The 20,591-nt window shown below is 45.2% G+C and overlaps 1 protein-coding gene across 1 annotated transcript in view; it reads right to left on the minus strand.

Moving 5' to 3' along the window:
- Positions 1 to 20,591, minus strand: part of DNAAF8 (dynein axonemal assembly factor 8) — a 152,035-nt gene that overhangs the window by 20,113 nt on the left and 111,331 nt on the right. Inside the window, exons 23-26 of the mRNA XM_054043183.1 lie at positions 20,398 to 20,460; positions 17,454 to 17,507; positions 13,273 to 13,442; positions 6,738 to 6,933 (exon numbers count right to left, since the gene is read on the minus strand). Of these exons, the coding sequence (XP_053899158.1) occupies positions 6,738 to 6,933; positions 13,273 to 13,442; positions 17,454 to 17,507; positions 20,398 to 20,460 (483 nt within the window). The remainder of the gene's footprint in view (positions 1 to 6,737; positions 6,934 to 13,272; positions 13,443 to 17,453; positions 17,508 to 20,397; positions 20,461 to 20,591) is intronic.

Here is a 20,591-nt window from a genome sequence, read left to right on the forward strand (position 1 = left end):
CTTCGCCAGCAGGCTGGCTAACCTAGTGAGGAGGGCTTTAAACTAGGTTCACCGGGGGAAGGAGACCAAAGCCCTGAGGTAAGTGGGGAAATGGGATCCTGGGAGGAAGCACAAGCAGGAGAGCGCAACAGGGGAGGACTCCTGTCTCATGCTGAGAAAGAGGGACGATCGTTGAGTTATCTTAAGTGCCTATACACAAATGCAAGAAGCCTGGGAAACAAGCAGGGAGAACTGGAAGTCCTGGCACAGTCAGGGAACTATGATGTGATTGGAATAACAGAGACTTGGTGGGATAACTCACATGACTGGAGTACGGTCATGGATGGATATAAACTGTTCAGGAAGGACAGGCAGGGCAGAAAAGGTGGGGGAGTTGCGTTGTATGTAAGAGAGGAGTATGACTGCTCAGAGCTCCGGTATGATACTGCAGAAAAACCTGAGAGTCTCTGGATAAAGTTGAGAAGTGTGAGCAACAAGGGTGATGTCGTGGTTGGAGTCTGCTATAGACCACCAGACCAGGGGGATGAGGTGGACGAGGCTTTCTTCTGGCAACTAGCAGAAGTTGCTAGATCACAGGCCCTGGTTCTCATGGGAGACTTTAATCACCCTGATATCTGCTGGGAGAGCAATACAGCGGTGCACAGGCAATCCAGGAAATTTTTGGAAAGTGTAGGGGACAATTTCCTGGTGCAAGTGCTGGAGGAACCAACTAGGGGCAAAGCTTTTCTTGACCTGCTGCTCACAAACAGGGAAGAACTAGTAGGGGAAGCAAAAGTGGATGGGAACCTGGGAGGCAGTGACCATGAGATGGTCGAGTTCAGGATCCTGACACAAGGAAGAAAGGAGAGCAGCAGAATATGGACCCTGGACTTCAGAAAAGCAGACTTTGACTCCCTCAGGGAACAGATGGGCAGGATCCCCTGGGAGAATAACATGAAGGGCAAAGGGGTCCAGGAGAGCTGGCTGTATTTTAAAGAATCCTTATTGAGGTTGCAGGAACAAACCATCCCGATGTGTAGAAAGAATAGTAAATATGGCAGGCGACCAGCTTGGCTAAACAGTGAAATCCTTGCTGATCTTAAACGCAAAAAAGAGGCTTATAAGGAGTGGAAGATTGGACAAATGACCAGGGAGGAGTATAAAAATATTGCTCAGGCGTGCAGGAGTGAAATCAGGAAGGCCAAATCACACTTGGAGTTGCAGTTAGCAAGAGATGTTAAGAGTAACAAGAAGGGTTTCTTCAGGTATGTTAGCAACAAGAAGAAAATCAAGGAAAGTGTGGGCCCCTTACTGAATGAGGGAGGCAACCTAGTGACCGAGGATGTGGAAAAAGCTAATGTACTCAATGATTTTTTTGCCTCTGTCTTCACGCACAAGGTCAGCTCCCAGATTGCTGCACTGGGCAGTACAGCATGGGGAGAAGGTGACCAACCCTCTGTGGAGAAAGAAGTGGTTCGGGACTATTTAGAAAAACTGGACGTGCACAAGTCCATGGGGCCGGATGCGCTGCATCCGAGGGTGCTAAAGGAGTTGGCGGGTGAGATTGCAGAGCCATTAGCCATTATTTTTGAAAACTCATGGCGATCGGGGGAGGTCCCAGATGACTGGAAAAAGGCTAATGTAGTGCCCATCTTTAAAAAAGGGAAGAAGGAGGATCCGGGGAACTACAGGCCAGTCAGCCTCACCTCAGTCCCTGGAAAAATCATGGAGCAGGTCCTCAAGGAATCAATTATGAAACATTTAGAGGAAAGGAAAGTGATCAGGAACAGTCAGCATGGATTCACGAAGGGGAAGTCGTGCCTGACTAACCTAATTGCCTTCTATGATGAGATAACTGGCTCTGTGGATGAGGGGAAAGCAGTGGATGTGTTATTTCTTGACTTTAGCAAAGCTTTTGATACTGTCTCCCACAGTATTCTTGCCACCAAGTTAAAGAAGTATGGGCTGGATGAATGGACTCTAAGGTGGATAGAAAGCTGGCTAGATCATCGGGCTCAACGGGTAGTGATCAATGGCTCCATGTCTAGTTGGCAGCCGGTTTCAAGTGGAGTGCCCCAAGGGTCGGTCCTGGGGCCGGTTTTGTTTAATATCTTTATTAATGATCTGGAGGATGGTGTGGACTGCACTCTCAGCAAGTTTGCAGATGACACTAAACTAGGAGGCGTGGTAGATACACTAGAGGGTAGGGATCGGATACAGAGGGACCTAGACAAATTAGAGGATTGGGCAGAAAAAAACCTGATGAGGTTCAACAAGGACAAGTGCAGAGTCCTGCACTTAGGACGGAAGAATCCCATGCACTGCTACAGACTAGGGACCGAATGGCTAGGTAGCAGTTCTGCTGAAAAGGACCTAGGGGTCACAGTGGATATGAAGCTGGATATGAGTCAACAGTGTGCTCTTGTTGCCAAGAAGGCTAACGGCATTTTGGGCTGTATAAGTAGGGGCATTGCCAGCAGATCGAGGAACGTGATCGTTCCCCTTTATTCGACATTGGTGAGGCCTCATCTGGAATACTGTGTCCAGTTTTGGTCCCCACACTACAAGAAGGATGTGGAAAAATTGGAAAGAGTCCAGCGGAGGGCAACAAAAATGATTAGGGGTCTGGAGCACATGACTTATGAGGAGAGGCTGAGAGAACTGGGATTGTTTAGTCTCCAGAAGAGAAGAATGAGGGGGGATTTGATAGCAGCCTTCAACTACCTGAAGGGGGGTTCCAAAGAGGATGGAGCTCGGCTGTTCTCAGTGGTGGCAGATGACAGAACAAGGAGCAATGGTCTCAAGTTGCAGTGGGGGAGGTCCAGGTTGGATATCAGGAAAAACTATTTCACTAGGAGGGTGGTGAAACACTGGAATGCGTTACCTAGGGAGGTGGTGGAGTCTCCTTCCTTGGAGGTTTTTAAGGCCCGGCTTGACAAAGCCCTGGCTGGGATGATTTAGCTGGGAATTGGTCCTGCTTTGAGCAGGGGGTTGGACTAGATGACCTCTTGAGGTCCCTTCCAACTCTGATATTCTATGATTCTATGATTCTATGATATTGCTCAATTATTTCTCAGCTTGTTCTTCATACAAAACAAGACTCCTTTCATTTCCTAGCACGGTAATAATGGGAATCATTGGAGGTAGTCAGTGAAACAGTTTACACTGCAGTGACAATCCACTGCCACGGCTCCCATGCTGTCTAGAAGATCACATCAGTCAGGTGTTATTGGATGGGAGGGAGCTACTAATGATCTCAGTAACACTGGTGGTGATAGTTTACAGTAGCATAACTGAGAACAGAATTTGGCCCTTTCTTTCCCTTTAAATATCAGCCACTCCCAGAAGGAATGAGTGTCATAGGTGTCGCCATCACAAGCACCACTACAACAGTTAGTTACTGGGAACATAGCTGAGATAGTCACTCTGTTATTGCTTTAGTGGCTCAGAATTTTCATCAATAGGTACAGCTCATACATGAGGCAAAATGTGTTGTTTAATCATGCCCCACTATATACCTCTGATGATATCAGGATTTTGGAGAGTGGGACAATATGGGTGGGGGGTACATAAGAGGAGGAGGATGGACTTTTGGTTAAACCACAAGCCTGGGAGGCAGGAGGTTTGGGTCCCAATCCTAGATGTACTTGTGGCACCTTAGAGACTAACAAATTTATTTGAGCATAAGCTTCCGTGGGCTACAGCCCACTTCTTTGGATGCATAGAATGGAACATATATTGAGGAGATATATATACACATACAGAGAGCATGAAAAGGTGGGAGTTGTCTTACCAACTCTGACAGGCCAATTAAGTAAGAGAAAAAAAACTTTAAAAAAACTTTTGAAGTGATAATCAAGATAGCCCAGTACAGACAGTTTGATAAGAAGTGTGAGAATACTTACAAGGTTGAATCTATCTCCCCTTGTAAGTATTCTCACACTTCTTATCAAACTGTCTGTACTGGGCTATCTTGATTATCACTTCAAAAGTTTTTTTCTCTTACTTAATTGGCCTCTCAGAGTTGGTAAGACAACTCCCACCTTTTCATGCTCTCTGTATGTGTATATATATCTCCTCAATATATGTTCCATTCTATGCATCCGAAGAAGTGGGCTGTAGCCCACGAAAGTTTATGCTCAAATAAATTTGTTAGTCTATAAGGTGCCACAAGTACTCATGTTCTTTTTGTGGATACAGACTAACACGGCTGCTACTCTGAATCCTAGATGTGACACTAACTGACTTGTGATGTGCTGGGAAAGTCATTTAACCACCACATGCCTCAGTTTTCCCTTCTGCAAAATAGGGATAATGAGATTTTCGTACAGCACAGGAGCATTGTGAGGCTGTATTTACACTGCTTGAAAGACACTAGAGAAAGAAACGTTATTCCCCTGGACTGGAATTCAAGCAGATTGTCGACGTGTCAGGGCAGATTCATGCTCCTGAGATGCAACAGTTCACTGCACCAAAGCCTGCTACCCTCTGGAGAATGCTCACCATTACAGGCTGCACACACTCAAAATATGAATATTAATTTGTGGTGCAATAGCTCCCGGAGACGTCAGTCAGTACAGACATAACGTGAGAGACAGCCCTGGCCCCTGCAGTTTATAATAGAATGATCACTGGTGCATAAATCATGCTGCCAGCTGCAGAGCCCTTAGGCCAGATTCGCCATTGCCCTACACCTTGTGAAAGTCATTTAAACCTCTGCAGAGTGGGTGTAAAATGCTCCCAAACCAGAGCAGGAGACTTTTCCAGCCCCTTTGCACAAGTGTAAATGATCACACAAGATGCAGGGCCACAGGGTATCAGACACCCAGGACCTTGGTGTGGAAAAAGAAGGTCCAGAAAAGAAGGAAGCGGTACAGGCTGGTCTACTGCTAGTATTAAAAACTGCATGGTTCAGTTTGGTGCTATCAGCAGAATTCTAGCCGTGCTTTGCTTGATTTTTCTTGACTACGCTAGGGACTGCTGCTATGGGAGGAAACCCACACAATTAGTGTCTGCTCCAGTTCAGTAAGAAGACATCTGGCAGGGAGACAGAAATTTGCCTTTGTCTGGAGCAAACATAAGGGCATTTGGTGTTTTTTCACATGGCAAAGAAATCTTCTTGGGTAATCGCCTCTTGATCACTGATCGGTCCATACTGAATGCTGCTCTTCCTGCTCAGTGTGTCTTCAAGTGCTTTTTCCTTGCTTGGAGTAGAGGCGTGATGAACTGATGAATGCCCCATTTCCAAAGATAGACTGCTTCTTGGCACAGCAGGCTGGACCCTGCCCTGCCTTGACAAATTACAGAGTACACTGTTAACAGCTGTATTGCCTTCCCTGGAACATGTGGAAGGAGGGTGTTGAGTGCCAGCCAAATTACTCTCAGCTCCAGTACACTGATGTGTAATCTGGTTTCCGCATGCAGGGGAACACCGATTGTGGGTGTTAACTAGCCCAGCTATGTGATGGAGGCAATGGATGGGACTAGTGACTCTAAGGGAACCCTTCTGCAGACATTGTGTGGGCTGTGTGACCTCTTGAGGAACAGGCACTCTGGGGCCAAACCATCAGCTAATGTAAGTCAGCATGAACTCCAGACTTCATAGGAGATACACTGATTCACAATGGTCCCTTCATGTCAACTCTTATTTTCTGAAATGCTTTGACCTCTTTCAACCATGCCTGGGGAGGTCTGATTCACAGAGTGTTCAGGATATGCAAATCTATCAACTTGTTAGGAACATGAGAAGTGGGGTTTTCAGGATGGGTTTAGGCCAATTAAACAGTCCTAAGTATTTCTTCAAATCCTTCAGGCAGGTAAACCCTAATCTTCAATTACTCCCATGGATGGGATCATCTGAGTGAACGTGGAGATGGATTTCTCTTGGTTTATCCATAAACCTAAGGATTGGAATAGAGAACAACTCTTGAAGGGCGAACTGCATTCCTTGTGGCATCCACACCTTCACTGACTATTCGTTGATGTAGGGGAAGATGTGGATTCTCTCTCTTTGCAAGGGAGCTGCTATCGGAATGAGGCAGTTGGTAAATACTGTGTATGTAACAGAAAGGCCAAACAATAGAACTCTGTACTGGCACAGATCCTGTTGGATACAGAAAAGATACTGCAGAAAAGAGAGCGGCAAGCCACCCTTATGAATTTAGAAAAGCTCTGAAGGAGACTGTCATCATCCTGACCTTGAACATGCAGATCAATCTGTTGAGTGCCCTCAAGTCCAGCAAAGAGGAATGGGGAAGGAGGGTGATTTGGTGATGTGGAGTGGAACTAAATAGAAAAACCTAACTAATCTAATGGGGCTGGAGAATGGTACCTATGGAACCAAAATCCATGTGCCATCTAAAGCTTACTGATTTATTTTAAAAACTACTAATTTGTCTAATAGCTGGTTCAGCAATTTGCATGACAACCAACTCCATACAAGGGAGAAAGATGAGAAGACCACCGAGTTGAAAGTCAAGGGCTCAAAGGGAATTATGACTTACCACTTTGGTGGCTTTGGCCAGAACCAAGGCTGCAATGGGGCCATGCCTGTTTATACATCTCTATCTAGAATTCTGCACAGCCACTACACAACAGCCAAAGCTTTCTACAGGCTTCTGGGCTTTGGTGCAGTGTGGAGGAGCCTCCCAAGGGTCACTCTAGACTGGCAACGCTTGAAGAAGTAATAGCAGTGCATATTTGTTTCCCCTGGCATATGTGAGTCCCTCAAACAATTTTTCCTTAACTTGGAGACCCACCGTAAAATCCATTTTGTATTGAGCTGACACCATACTGAGCCCTCCAAAGGCATGGGTCTAGTGTTTGAGCCAGCATAGGGTCCTCTGGCCCCAATAAATCTACCAGCTTCTTTACAGCATTCTCTCTGTGCAGGCACAACACAAGGGAGGAACCAGAGGTGAGGTAGCTGCAGTGAGCTTCTAAAATTGCAGGCTCCTGAAAAGAAAAGTGGGGAGAGAAACAAATTACACTGATTCATGTTGAGTATTAGATACACCTGGCAAACTTCCAATGGCTAACAACATCCATACCGTAAGCAAACACATTGGTCAATCTTCCCTGCTTCCTGCCCTCTGTACACTATAAATGGCCATGATCTCTCTAGACTGAGCTGCCACAATATCCCCCCAAGATCACCAAACCAGCACATGTGCACATGCAGCCCACTGGAGAGTGTATGTTACAGGGCCCACTCTACACCCAATCCTCAGAGAATCTGAGTCTGTTACAGCACCAGCTAGGGACCCTTGTCTGTTTAGCTCAAGCTGTAGCAGCTTTTGCTTTTAGCTCTGGAAGCCCCTGGTTCAATCCAACATGGCAGCTTTCAAAAACAGATACATACATAGATAGGTCTAGTGGTGTTTTAAGATAAATCCTTTGGAAGAACCAAAACAAAACCCATTTCCCCCCGAGAACATTATAATATTCCACTGTGGCATATGTGGTGCATGACTGCACACATCCCCGGTTTCAGGGAATATGGATAGGGAGAGAAGGAGTTCATTCACGGTTGGTAAGGAACACAGTTTGCTACAATGCAGCTTAGACATCATTCTCAACCCTTGTAAATATCTGGAGAAAACTCCCTGTCCAACTAATAGTGAGCATTCCCCAGGGGAAATGTAGTAAACAATTGTGTTGAGGCACGCGAAAGATCAGAATCCAGCTGTGTGTTGGCTCTACAGGCCTGGCAGGACTAAAAAGCAGCAAAACCTTTCCTCCCATCCCCAAAAGTCTGAATAGAGGATTCTGAATCTACACAAGGAATAGATATAATGAGTGAAGAGGTACAATTTGTGCATACTGTAGTCATTTGAGTGCAGAGCCACACCCATTGGGTTGGGGCTAAAATCTGAAGGAGAACTTCAGCTCTGTTGATTTGGCCTTCATGTTCATTTTTAGATTAACATTACTAATGATCCTGAATCTACAGCTAAAAAGTACTATTGTAACTAATGTGATTAGAAAACCACAGCAAACATTTATATCATGTGCCATGGGCCAACAGCTACTAAGAATGAAAGGTTACTCACCTGTCCAGTAACTGGAATTCCTCAAGATGGAGGCTGCATGAGAGAATGTGCACATCTATTTAGTCAGCAGTGCCCACAGGTCTGTGCCTGCACCCTTACAGCTCTTTGTGCTTCAGTACAAGGGCCTGCCACTGCTCCATTTCCCTCTCAACCTCAAAGCCCAGCAGGACTCAGAAGCTGAGGGGAAAGGAGAGCAGGTGGTGGAGTGGACAATACATCTCAAAGAACTCCAGTCACTGTAGAAGGTAAGTAACCTCTCTTCTTTGAGTTACTGCCCCTATGGGTGCTCCACATCAGGGAATTTATGAGTAGTACCTCAGCACAGAGGAGGGTGCTGAGCAGGTGATTCAGTACAGGCTGGAAAACAGCTTCACTAAAGCCTTTCATTAGGTCTTGAAAAGCCTTGAAATAATCTGTGTAGGATGGCAGAGGGGGCAGAGCTGCCTTGTCTGGACAGGAGGAGGAGGGTGGTGTCTTCTCCTCTACGCTTAAGTCCTGTTTCTCCAATTCTTCTTGAGGAAGAGAGTCCTGAAGTGCTGATGGCTATTCATCTTTGCAGGTCATTTTGCATGAGGGCACCTTGTAGAGCTGGTCATCATAAGGGGTTCAAGGGGTCCAAAAGGCCCACCGAGGGGAGGCATAAAGGAAAGGAGTGGGACCCAGGGTTTCTCCTATCAAAGGTGATGGGTCATATGTTGACTGGTTACAGGGGTCTTAAAGGAGGAGTCTGGAATTGGAAAGGGATGGAATCCTAAATGGAGGCTGAGTCCAAGGAAGTTTCCTCTTCTGTCTCCAGTGGAGAAGCTAAAGGCACCACTACTCATGCTCGGATGGGTACAGGGGACCGAGGAGAGACCGGCAGTCATGCTGGAACTGACAGATAAATCTTCGTATGAGTATGGGATAGCTGGAGGGTATGCCGGTTTTGGTGGGCACTGGTGGGAAATCCCCCGCATACTCTTCAACAGAGGGGATTAGGGCTCTTCCATAACCCAGAGATCCTCATGAGAGAGGAACCTGTATAGTACCAGAGACGATACAGATGATTGGTCTGTATGCTTTTGATAGCTATGGGTAGAGGGAAATGGTACCAGGTGGGGTGAAGACAACTTTTTTTGAAGAGTCCTTGCCCTTTCAGGCGTCCTTCAATTTGGAGGAATCTGATCCGATGAAGCTGCACATGGGGTTGCTTGCTGGAAGGCTTCACGGCAAGCAGCTTAGTAGTAGAAGACTTTCTTGGTGGTGCCAGCATCTTGGTTCCATGACAGCCTTGGCAGTACTCGCACTGGGACATGAGGTCTCCTTGCTCCCTGGTCTTAGTGGTGACTTTTCCCTCCTCTTGGTCTCTCTTAGGGGAGTAGGGTCTCTTACACTTAGAAGACTTCTGGGTGACCAAAGCTGTGCTATGGTCTCTGCTTGCCAGAGCTGAGGAAGCCACTGGAGTACTGTGAGTGACTGAGGCTGAAGTATGGAGGATGGGGAGTCAAGATACTGCTGGTCTCAGCACATCTTACACTTGGTTGGGATGTGAGACCCTCCAATGCAGCGGAGGCAGCTGGAGTGCCCATTACTGAGGGGAAGAGACCTGTGGCAAGTCTGGCAGAACTGGAATCCCAGATTATTGGGCATAACCTACCCGTAAAGACCACAGACTGGCAGGAGCCAAGAGCAGAAAGACCCTGATCGCAAAGAAAAAGGGAAAGGGCAATTCCCCCCTCCCAAAGACTATGCTATAAAGCATAGTATAAAGATAAGATAAAATAAAATAAAAAAATAAACCAGCTGTGTCAGCTAGCTAGTGGACATTGCAAACTCCATCTCAAACCAGAGTGGTTGGAAGGAACTAGTGGGGTGGTGGGTCAACCTCTTCCTATATGTCCTCATACCAGTGCCCGAGGAGGCATGGGATGCAGGCACGGAGCTGCAGGCACTGCTGACAAAACTCTTTGATCAAGAGTGCACAGGTGTGCACCACCTCTGGTGGAGCATTCATGGGGCTGTAACTCAAAGAAGCTGTTCTATGTTAGTATTTAAGATTACAAAGTCAGAATAGTGACCATGTTGCTGTAGATATTAGTTGGCATGTGTGTAACCAATACCTTAGAAAAAGGAAGGACACGCTAGTGGCTGTCATATTACTGGGAAAAAACGTCAAAATCTGATCTGCCTTCAAATAGTATGTATATGTCAGAATAAACCTAATGTCACCTATGGGCTTAATCCAAAACCCATAGGAGTCCTTCAGTGACTTCTGTGCACTTTGGATCAGGTCCCAAATGAGAAGGAGATGGGAGACCATGGACAGAACTTTTAGAAGGGTTCAGCACTTGCAGTCAGGACCAGGTTTTCAAGTGCTCAGCTTCCATTTAGTCACCAAAATTCATGGCCAGATTTTCAAAAGAACTCATCACATTGGCTGCACATGCTTTCCTAGGAGCTGCGGGGCGCTCGTCAATTGAAACATTTGGCCCTTTATTGGGGCCAGACTTACAAAGGTGCCCAGCTTCCATGCAGGCATTTAAAGAGGGCCAGAGCTGCAAAATAACTCAGCAGCCAGCAGCTCCCATTGTGACACTTAGCCAGATTTTCAGAAGAGTCCAGCACCCAAAATGTGCTTTTGAAAATCTACCCCTTTAATTGGGTGCCTAACTGGGAGCTGAGCTCTTGTGAAAGTCTGGCCCCAACTGTGGGTGCTGAGCCCTTGGAGATCTGACCCTGGTATCTTGTGAAAAACTGACTTCATGGCTGAAAGACTCTCCGACATTCTCTATGAATGGGAATCAGAACCTTGAACAGTATAGAGTACTTCCTGCTCCCCACTGCTACAGCCAGTCTATTATCTCCACTTTCTCACCTGCTGAAATAATAAAACCCGCTTTTTCCCATGAACAAACAAACAATACTCTGTAATTTTTAAACTCATTAGTCATCGGCTCTTTAAGGGAACTAAATCAATGCTCAGCAGCTGCTCTGGAGAGCTGGAAAAATACAAGAATAAGTCAAGAAGTTCAGATGAAACAACAGCTCTCTAAAGCTTCCCACCCCCTCCATCTCTGAGAGACACTGGATCTTTTTAAATAGCTGTCCAAATACGTGTATGTTTCTGGTGGTCAAAGAAAAATCACCCCCTCTTTATTTTTTTAATCTTATGATACACTCAAATTGTGTACAGCTCTCACCACCCACTCCCAATAACCCCACATTCTCCCTTAATGGTGACCTGCAAGGAGTTTTTTGTAAAAGATGGGTTTGTGTCTTTTTTCCCTTTGTTGCGATGCAGAAATAAAGGCTGAGAGTGTTCTTTATTTTCTTTAAAGAAAAGTCCCCTCCCCCCTCCTACTTGTTTGTTACTTTAGAACAGTGGTAGTCAATATGCAGACCACGGGCCAGACACTTTTGAACAGTCAGAGAAATCTTTTAATTTACTTATTATCATCATGATTGTTATTATTTTTGTATTATTTTCTCTGGACTCTGGACCTTGACTATACCTTGACAAAAAATAATTGATTTCCCCTGCTTTCGAATATAGCGACAGGGCAATCTGCTGCAATATCTCGGACAAACCTTATTGAATTAAGTTCAATCTTCCTGAATTAAGTTTAAGTATTTTAGGAGATCATTGTATTAAAAATGAAAATGTTTCTGTGTTATTGTGGGATTGGACGCAACGCCTGGGGGGGGAGACATGGCGGATGTAAACCCTGGAGGCGGTAATGAGCCCCAAAGCAAATGATTTTCCAGACAAGAATGAACTTTTGTTATGTGGGTTTCTCAAAATCTCTAGGGGGAGGTGTATGCAAATCTACCCTCTTTGGCTATGCAAGAACTCAACCATTTGAAGCTTTGCCCTGAGGGTGGGACCTTTGTCTGCTGATCATCTGTTACACAGGGACAGATCAGAGGCCCAAACTGTATAAAGGAGGGACTCATAGATGCAAGGGTGTGCTTGTTCTGAGCCATGGTGGTTATGTACACATAGCCACAGAAAAAACCTTTGGTGGGGTTTGAAGGACTGACTCCTGCCAGAGCTGTTGGAATTGGAATGATCTCTGGTAAGCTTATTAGCATGTGTGTAGGTTGTTTTATGGTTTTTAATATATTTTCCCTATAATGCTCTCACCTTGAGAATAAATGTGCTTGCTTAGAAAGAGCTGTGTGGTACCTTATAACTGTGGCCAAGTACATTGTTTATAGCCTCTTGAGGAGAAAGCAAAGCAGGCCTGCTTGGGCAGTCTGACTTGTTGGGGAATTCACAGGATAGGCAGGGAACTGTGCAGCATGGAAACACCCCAATCAGGAGTGAGTGAGACACGCCTCCATCCAAGAGAGGGACAGCCGGGGAGCTGGAAGCCTGAGTGTGGGTGCCCTAGGTAGACCACAGAGGGGAAATACAGGTGCAGTTGCCCTGAACAGTAACAAATCTCACCTCCAGATTTTTCTGTTTTTTTGCTGGAAGTCTCTCTTGGAAGTCTCAGAGGACAAGTATTGTGAGCTCTCTCACCTTAATGGAAGGGGCAAGAGTGTTGGATCTTTAACAAAGACTTTATCTATCCAAAATGTTATTAGACGGTGATGTTAAATAGATGTTAATGAAACCAATAAAATCCAAAGATTTTTAAAATAAAAATCCCTTCAGGTCTCATTTGCTCAACTTTTACTCTCCTGGCTCTTGTTATGTCATCATTTCACTAGCTCTCCAGTCAGCACAGAGTCTTCCAGGCTAGAGAGAATCTGAAATTCTAATGTTAAAAAAAAAAAAGCAAAAAAATAAATTCTCTCTTAACTGAAAAAACAGTTCAGGCCTCTTTATTATCAAGCAAAAAAGGACACGAGCCCAATTTTGTTTTACTTGCAGGTCATTTTTAAAGACTCTAGAACCTCAACAGTTGAGCTTTGATTGGAAATGTAATAGGACTCATTATGAATTAGGAAGTTTACTTAATAACTGATTCAATTCACGGGAGGTTTCCTCCTAAATGGCATATGCATGTCGCCCAAATGCTCAGAATTTTTCTTTCAGAGAAACCTGGTCTGTTTCTTTGTGCCATGTGATATAGCTCTCTTTCTATCTGACACCCAGTGCAGATTTAATTATTTTGTGGAGTCCACCTGTGATAACCATAGAGGAATCCTGGACTGGAGTTTTTGCTTTAACAGGAATGGATTCTATCAGCACAGTCTGCAGCTGGACCGTTTTAAGTGCTAGTGCAGTAGTAGATCTGTCTGTTTTTTAACAAACCTGTTTAGCTTCAGATGAGAGGAGTCCTAAGACAATGTCTGGTTTCAGGCTTATGTGTTTCATCCCAACAAGGCTGAATTTTTCTAGGTCTAGTTTTCGGAGGATTCTAGCAAGGCTACGGGCCCAGACACCAGGTTTGATCAGCAACACAGTACAAAGAAGCTGGGCTCCTGTAACAAAAAAGCATTACAGTGAAATCAAAGATGTTAGGTACTCACTCAGTAATTTTAAAGGCAAACAACGTAACCGTTTGTCAGCTAGGACAGGCATCTAAAGAACAAGGACTTTTAACAGCAGCTGGCATGTAGTCCACAGGACTCTACTGACAGAACCAAACAAGTACAGAATAAGGATGTGGGTATGGTTTAATATTTTAGTTTTAAAATATATCCAGACCAGCCCAAGGCCAGAAGGGTGATTTTATCTGATACCTGAATATCTGTGAGCACTACCTCCAGTTCCAAACATTTTATACCACAAGTTTGTAGATCCAGAATCAATTCATATAAGATCTTCCTGTGGGGTGCTATTTTTGCATATGTTAAACATGATAATCGAATCCCCTTTTCCATGTAATATAAGATCAGGCCAAAGTTACCACAGGGTATATGATGCAATCCTTATGGCAACCATTGAATCCTTATCATTCTTTATTTAGATCCCATATGTTTCTGTTTCCCTACTAGGACTATGTTATTTAGAAGGGCACTGTCAAATAGCTTAGGTCTAAAGGCTCAGATTCTTAAGGGTACTTAGGCACACAACTGCCACTGATTTTGGTGGGAGTTAGATGTCTAAATATCACTGAGGATCTAGGGTGACCAGATGTCCTGATTTTATAGGGACAGTCCTGATTTTTGGGTCTTTTTCTTATATAGGATCCTATTACCCCTCTATCCCCATCCCGATTTTTCACACTTGCTGTCTGGTCACTCTATGAGGATCTGAGCCAAAATCACTTTGCGTGTGACCCAACTTCCCTCTGCAGAGCTGAGAACTGAGCTCAGCATCACTGTGCATATGCCTGAGAGCCACTAAATGAAACTGACTAGAAATGGAAAGTGAAACGGATCAGGCTAGCTTCACTGTCCTCACTGGGTGAAATGCATAAAGCAAACAAACTGCGCAAATGTTGACATTTAAATAACTGCCATCAGTCTCCGTAATTGAAAGCACCATATTATTAGCAGCACAGTTATGATTTTTATCCTGATAACATCTTTTTAAGACTTGTTGGCAAAATGTAATGTCAGAAACCGTGAACTGGGACCCGTCAGCTCCTGGTGCCTAACCATGTCAGCTAGCATAAAGCATGTAATAATAAGTATTGCAGGCTGCTAATACTGTTACCATTATTATCTGTTTATGTACATCAGATGTCACTTTATGTTTTCTATGCACCATGTTACTGATTATACAGACGTCAATGCAATGAAGCATCAGTGATACTACATATAATTTGATGCATGGAGTTATTTTCAAATGGCAAGAGACATGTTATTGATTCATGACACAGAGCAATTTGGAGCCAGATAAATAATAACAACATGCCCCCCATTCTGTATATGTCTCAGTGAGATAAATTAACCCATTTTCTTCTGGGAGCTCTTACATTATAGGATCTTATATTTTCCATACAAAATCCTTGAACAGAAAGGTAAATGCCATAGCAACAGCTTGCTATGCAGAGGCAAACCTCCCTGCTACCCACAACTACTGGTGTATAGAATGGCAATCTAAATTACATATTGTTACATAAGTAGTCATTGTCCTCAAGATGTTTTACTCACCATCTGCTGTGTTTCGGGCAAACATTCCTATTCTTTCTGGTATGTGGTTAACTATATGTGCTGCATATTTATACATATGTATACAAATTATCCACACCTGAAGGTATGCACATGTTCTTACCTTCAGATGAGCCTGAGAAACTGACATCTTCAGATTCCCCTAAGAGCCGTACACTGTCCCAGATTCAATCAGTTAACTGCCCTCATATCAATGGGAACTCGCCATGCTGATCATGTGTTTGTAACGTGTCCTTTAAATTGGCTTCTGTACCCAATGACTGGAAGTTAGCTAATGTAACGCCAATATTTAAAAAGGGCTCTAGAGGTGATCCCGGCAATTACAGATTGGTAAGTCTAACGTCAGTACCGGGCAAATTAGTCGAAACAATAGTTAAGAATAAAAGTGTCAGACACATAGAAAACCATATACTGTTGAGCAATAGTCAACATGGTTTCTGTAAAGGGAAATCGTGCCTTACTAATCTATTAGAGTTCTTTGAAGGGGTCAACAAACATGTGAACAATGGGGATCCAGTGGACATAGTGTACTTAGATTTCCAGAAAGCCTTTGACAAGGTCCCACACCAAAGGCTCTTACGTAAATTAAGTTGTCAAGGGATAAAAGGGAAGGTCCTTTCGTGGATTGAGAACTGGTTAAAAGACCGGGAACAAAGGGTAGGAATTAATGGTAAATTCTCAGAATGGAGAGGGGTAACTAGTGGTGTTCCCCAAGGGTCAGTCCTCGGACCAATCCTATTCAACTTATTTATAAATGATCTGGAGAAAGGGGTAAACAGTGAGGTCTCAAAGTTTGCAGATGATACTAAACTGCTCAAGATAGTTAAGACCAAAGCAGACTGTGATGAACGTCAAAAAGATCTCACAAAACTAAGTGATTGGGCAACAAAATGGCAAATGAAATTTAATGTGGATAAATGTAAAGTAATGCACATTGGAAAAAATAACCCCAACTATACATACAATATGATGGGGGCTAATTTAGCTACAACAAGTCAGGAAAAAGATCTTGGAGTCATCGTGGACAGTTCTCTGAAAATGTCCGCGCAGTGTGCAGAGGCGGTCAAAAAAGCAAACAGGATGTTAGGAATCATTAAAAAGGAGATAGAGAATAAGACTGAGAATATATTATTGCCCTTATATAAATCGATGGTACGCCCACATCTCGAATACTGCGTACAGATGTGTTCGCCTCATCTTAAAAAAGATATACTGGCACTAGAAAAGGTTCAGAAAAGGGCAACTAAAATGATTAGGGGTTTGGAACGGGTCCCATATGAGGAGAGATTAAAGAGGCTAGGACTCTTCAGCTTGGAAAAGAGGAGACTAAGGGGGGATATGATAGAGGTATATAAAATCATGAGTGATGTGGAGAAAGTGGATAAGGAAAAGTTATTTACTTATTCCCATAATACAAGAACTAGGGGTCACCAAATGAAATTAATAGGCAGCAGGTTTAAAACAAATACAAGGAAGTTCTTCTTCATGCAGCGCACAGTCAACTTATGGAACTCCTTATCTGAGGAGGTTGTGAAGGCTAGGACTATAACAGCGTTTAAAAGAGAACTGGATAAATTCATGGTGGTTAAGTCCATTAATGGCTATTAGCCAGGATGGGTAAGGAATGGTGTCCCTAGCCTCTGTTTGTCAGAGGATGGAGATGGATGGCAGGAGAGAGATCACTTGATCATTGCCTGTTGGTCCACTCCTTCTGGGGCACCTGGCTTTGGCCACTGTCGGTAGACAGGATACTGGGCTAGATGGACCTTTGGTCTGACCCGGAACGGCCGTTCTTATGTTCTTAAGTTCTTATGTTACTATAGCCCTTAATATGTAGGCCTCTGGTCTCCCCAAAGGTCCTAGCTGATGTCCCCCATCACTATCTGGCTGTTCTCTGACCTTCCCAGGTTTTGCCATTGCTTTTCTAGCCTTTGTTACCTTTTCTGCTGTTCTGTGATACCCTCAGCTCCCATCCTGGTGGCCAAGATTTGGCCAAGTGTCTAAGTTGGTCTTGCTTTAAAGGGGGGTGAAGCCAAACTGCTGCACTGGCTTCATGTACACTCCTAAACTGGAGAAGTGTGTTTCTTTCCTTTGGGTGTGTGGGTGGTTTTAAATCAATACAGCCTCAAGAGAAGCAAATGTCAGGTTCCTGGGATGTGTAGACAAGAGTGTGTATGTCACTGTCTGTGTTCAAGCCCAGGGAAACATCTCGTGCAATTCCAACCCTCATCCTTTTTCTTGGCCCCTGTTGGTATCGATCCAAGCTGGCTCCACAAAGGCCTTGTCAAACCCACTTTCCCCCGGGGGATATTTGCTGAATAACAACTATGTGTAAGAGAGTGAGACAGACAGAGAGAACCCTGCTCTCCTCACCTGCTTGCATGTAGGTGAACAATGACTCTGCGTGGCCTCTCCGAGTCTCTCCCCCTATAGAAGAACAGTGAATTGACTTTAATAAATGAGCATTGCTTTGGGACAACAGTGGGAGTATTGTCATCTCTGCTGTACTGTGACATATGGCAGTTACACAGAGGCTCTTCATGATGTACGCTTTGTTTTCAAATATCACATCAGGACGTACATGGTTTGATTTCAGAAGTGCTGAACACCAACAAATCCCATCAAAGTCCACATACTCTGCTTACTGAATAGGGAGTATTCTCAGGGACAATTCCCACCCACTTTAGGGCCCCTTTACACTACCAGAGCAGTGTCAAGGGCCTTAGTATCACTGAGAGGCCCCCAAATGAGATCTTATGTACGAATGGTTTTCCTGTTTGACAGGGTACCTGTGATGGCCTACACTGGGCAGCTATGGGAAGCTTAAGGCATATGTGAACCAGGAGCAGCGGATGCTCTCTAAAAGTGTGTGGGGGCCATCAGCACCCAAACCGTGGCCCCACCCCCCTGCACAGCTCCTTCCCCCTGAGGCCCCGCCCTTGCACTGCCCATTCCCCCGAAGCCCCGCCCCTGCACTGCCCCTTCTTCCCATGCCCTCACCCTCATATTGCCCTTTTCCCTGAGGCCCTAACCCCATGCAACCCTCTTCCTAAGCCCCCACCCTCGCACTTCCACTTCCCCCAAGGCCCCGCTCCGCCTCTTCCCCCCAAGATCCTGCCCCCTGTTTGCTCCTCTCTGCCCCTCCACCCTCTGGCTCACCCTTACAGTTGGTAAAAAGTGATGGGGCCAGCTAATTGTCCCCCTTTACTGGCATTCTCAACAGAGGGGCCAGTGGAGTGAATGGGCCAAGGAGACTGAACTCCCTTCAGGCCCCTATAGAGCATCCCTCACCGTCATTGTTGGGATACGTTGCTGGGGAAGCTTGTGCTGCTGCTGCCTGTTTAGTAAAGTATAACTTTATACTTTTGTATAAATAAAGCCCTTCAGTCTCCCGGGCTTTCAATCTGGCTGCTTTAACAAGCATTACATTCGATTTAAAAAGCAAAAGCAGGAAATTCTGTTTGTTAGCAACAGACTAAGTCATTACACTCCTTTTGAATTATAGCATGGTTTCCATTTCCCACAGCCCTTTATCTGGGAGCTGCCTACCTGCTGGATCACTCTCCATGGCTATTTTTTGTTCTGGTAGAATAAGAAGCAGGACTAAGTGACAGATCTGTCCCTGAAGCTCTCTGGTAATCTCTCAGGGTATATCCACACTGCAGCTGGGAGGTGTGATTCCCAGCACGGACAGACAGTCTGGCACTAGCTCAGCTCGAGCTAGTGTGCTATAAACAACGGTGTGGACATCAGGGTATGCGGGGCGGTTCTAGCTAGGTCTGAGCTAGGTGGCTAGCCCATGCTGCTGACTATGCTACAATGTCCACACTGCTATTTTTCATGTGCTAGCTCAAGCTCTCTACCCACGCTGACAATCACATCTCCCAGCTGCAATGCAGACATACCCTTAGTGATCACATCCCCATAGCACCTTTTTTCTTTTTGAGTATTTAGGGAGCCTGACTGTTCTTCTTGGAACTGTGAGTTTTAGCCCTACATTCCTCGACAGCCCTAGATGGGACTGCCCCTCTGTCCAGGACAGGAGGAAGGATGTAGAGAGAAAGGATTATCCAGCAATTAGGGCACTAGCCAAGGAGTACGTCTATACTTACCTCTGGGTCCGGCGGTAAGCAATCGATCTTCTGGGATCGATCCTGGAAGTGCTCACTGTCAACGCTGGTACTCCTGCTCCGCGAGAGGAGTATGCGGAGTCGACGGGGGAGCCTGCCTGCCGCGTGTGGACCCGCGGTAAGTTCGAACTAAGATAGTTCGACTTCAGCTACGTGAATAACGTAGCTGAAGTTGCGTATCTTAGTTCGAAGTGGGGGGTTAGTGTGGACCAGCCCTAGGACTCGGGAGATCTGGGTTTAAATCCCTGCTCTGACACAGATTTCCTATGTGACCCTGGGCAAGTCACTTAGTTCCCCATCTGTGCAATGGGGATAATAGCACTGCCCTGCCTCACATGGAGGATGTGAGGATAAACATATTAAAGACTGTCAGGTGCTTAGATACTATGGTCTTGGGGACCGCACAATTATCAGAGCTGGACAGACAGGAGGGCTGGATGAGCTCCCACTAGAGACTGCCAGGGACCCTTCTGAACTGACTAGAGGGGCTCCTAGAGTCCAAGGTGTCCCCACCCTGTAATCAGTGAGCAAAGGACAGAGTCTGGACCTTGTGATCACCCATGTTGGTCACTTTCAGCACCATTTCATGGGTGAGCCTGAACTTGCACACAGATTGCCTTCCATGTTCTACTCCATCTGCAGAACCGATGGCTTATGCCCACTCCTGATGCTGGTCTATCGAAATGATATTGTAACAGAAATCAAGAGCAAGGATGCAAGTCACTGCCTGGCCCCCCAGTGAAAGCTAATGTGACCCAAGCTGCAGGCCCCTCATGCTGGCACCACCCAGTGAAGGGGTTGCAGTGATCAAATCACCCACACCGGGCCAGCAGCCTGAAGCCCACTAGCCCACAAAAGGGGGAGGGAAGGGTCATGGTTAAGGAGAGGGTGTCACTAGGGCACTGATTCAGCATACTCTCTGGCTGCCTCCACAGTAGGACTCCTATGGACCCTGACCTATTAATTAAAGCTGCTCCCATCATGGTACAACACCTTGCAGAGAATGACTGCGATGCTACCTGCTCCCACTCCTTCCTAAACACAGGGGATTGCAAACTGCAGACTGGGTCTAGTAATGCAGTGGTGATGGATATGACAAAAGGCTCCAGAATTATAATTTTTTCAATATTTATTTTAAGAATAGGGAATAATTTGAAAGCAAACCGAGCCCATATTTCTGGTCTTACCTTCAGCCCTGGAACCTTTGCTATATGGTGGCAGGTACTTCATAGCAGCGCGACGTTTGCAATCTGCAAAGGGAAAGAGATGTGCTTTTTATGACTAATCCTAGTGTGACAGTCACGACTGCTTGTTGAGATCAGGATTGTAACTATATGTACCATGGCAATAGGAGTGGGCTTTAAACAGCTGCAAACCACCC

Source organism: Malaclemys terrapin, chromosome 10 (assembly GCF_027887155.1).
Source record: "Malaclemys terrapin pileata isolate rMalTer1 chromosome 10, rMalTer1.hap1, whole genome shotgun sequence".
Classification (NCBI taxonomy): domain Eukaryota; kingdom Metazoa; phylum Chordata; order Testudines; family Emydidae; genus Malaclemys; species Malaclemys terrapin.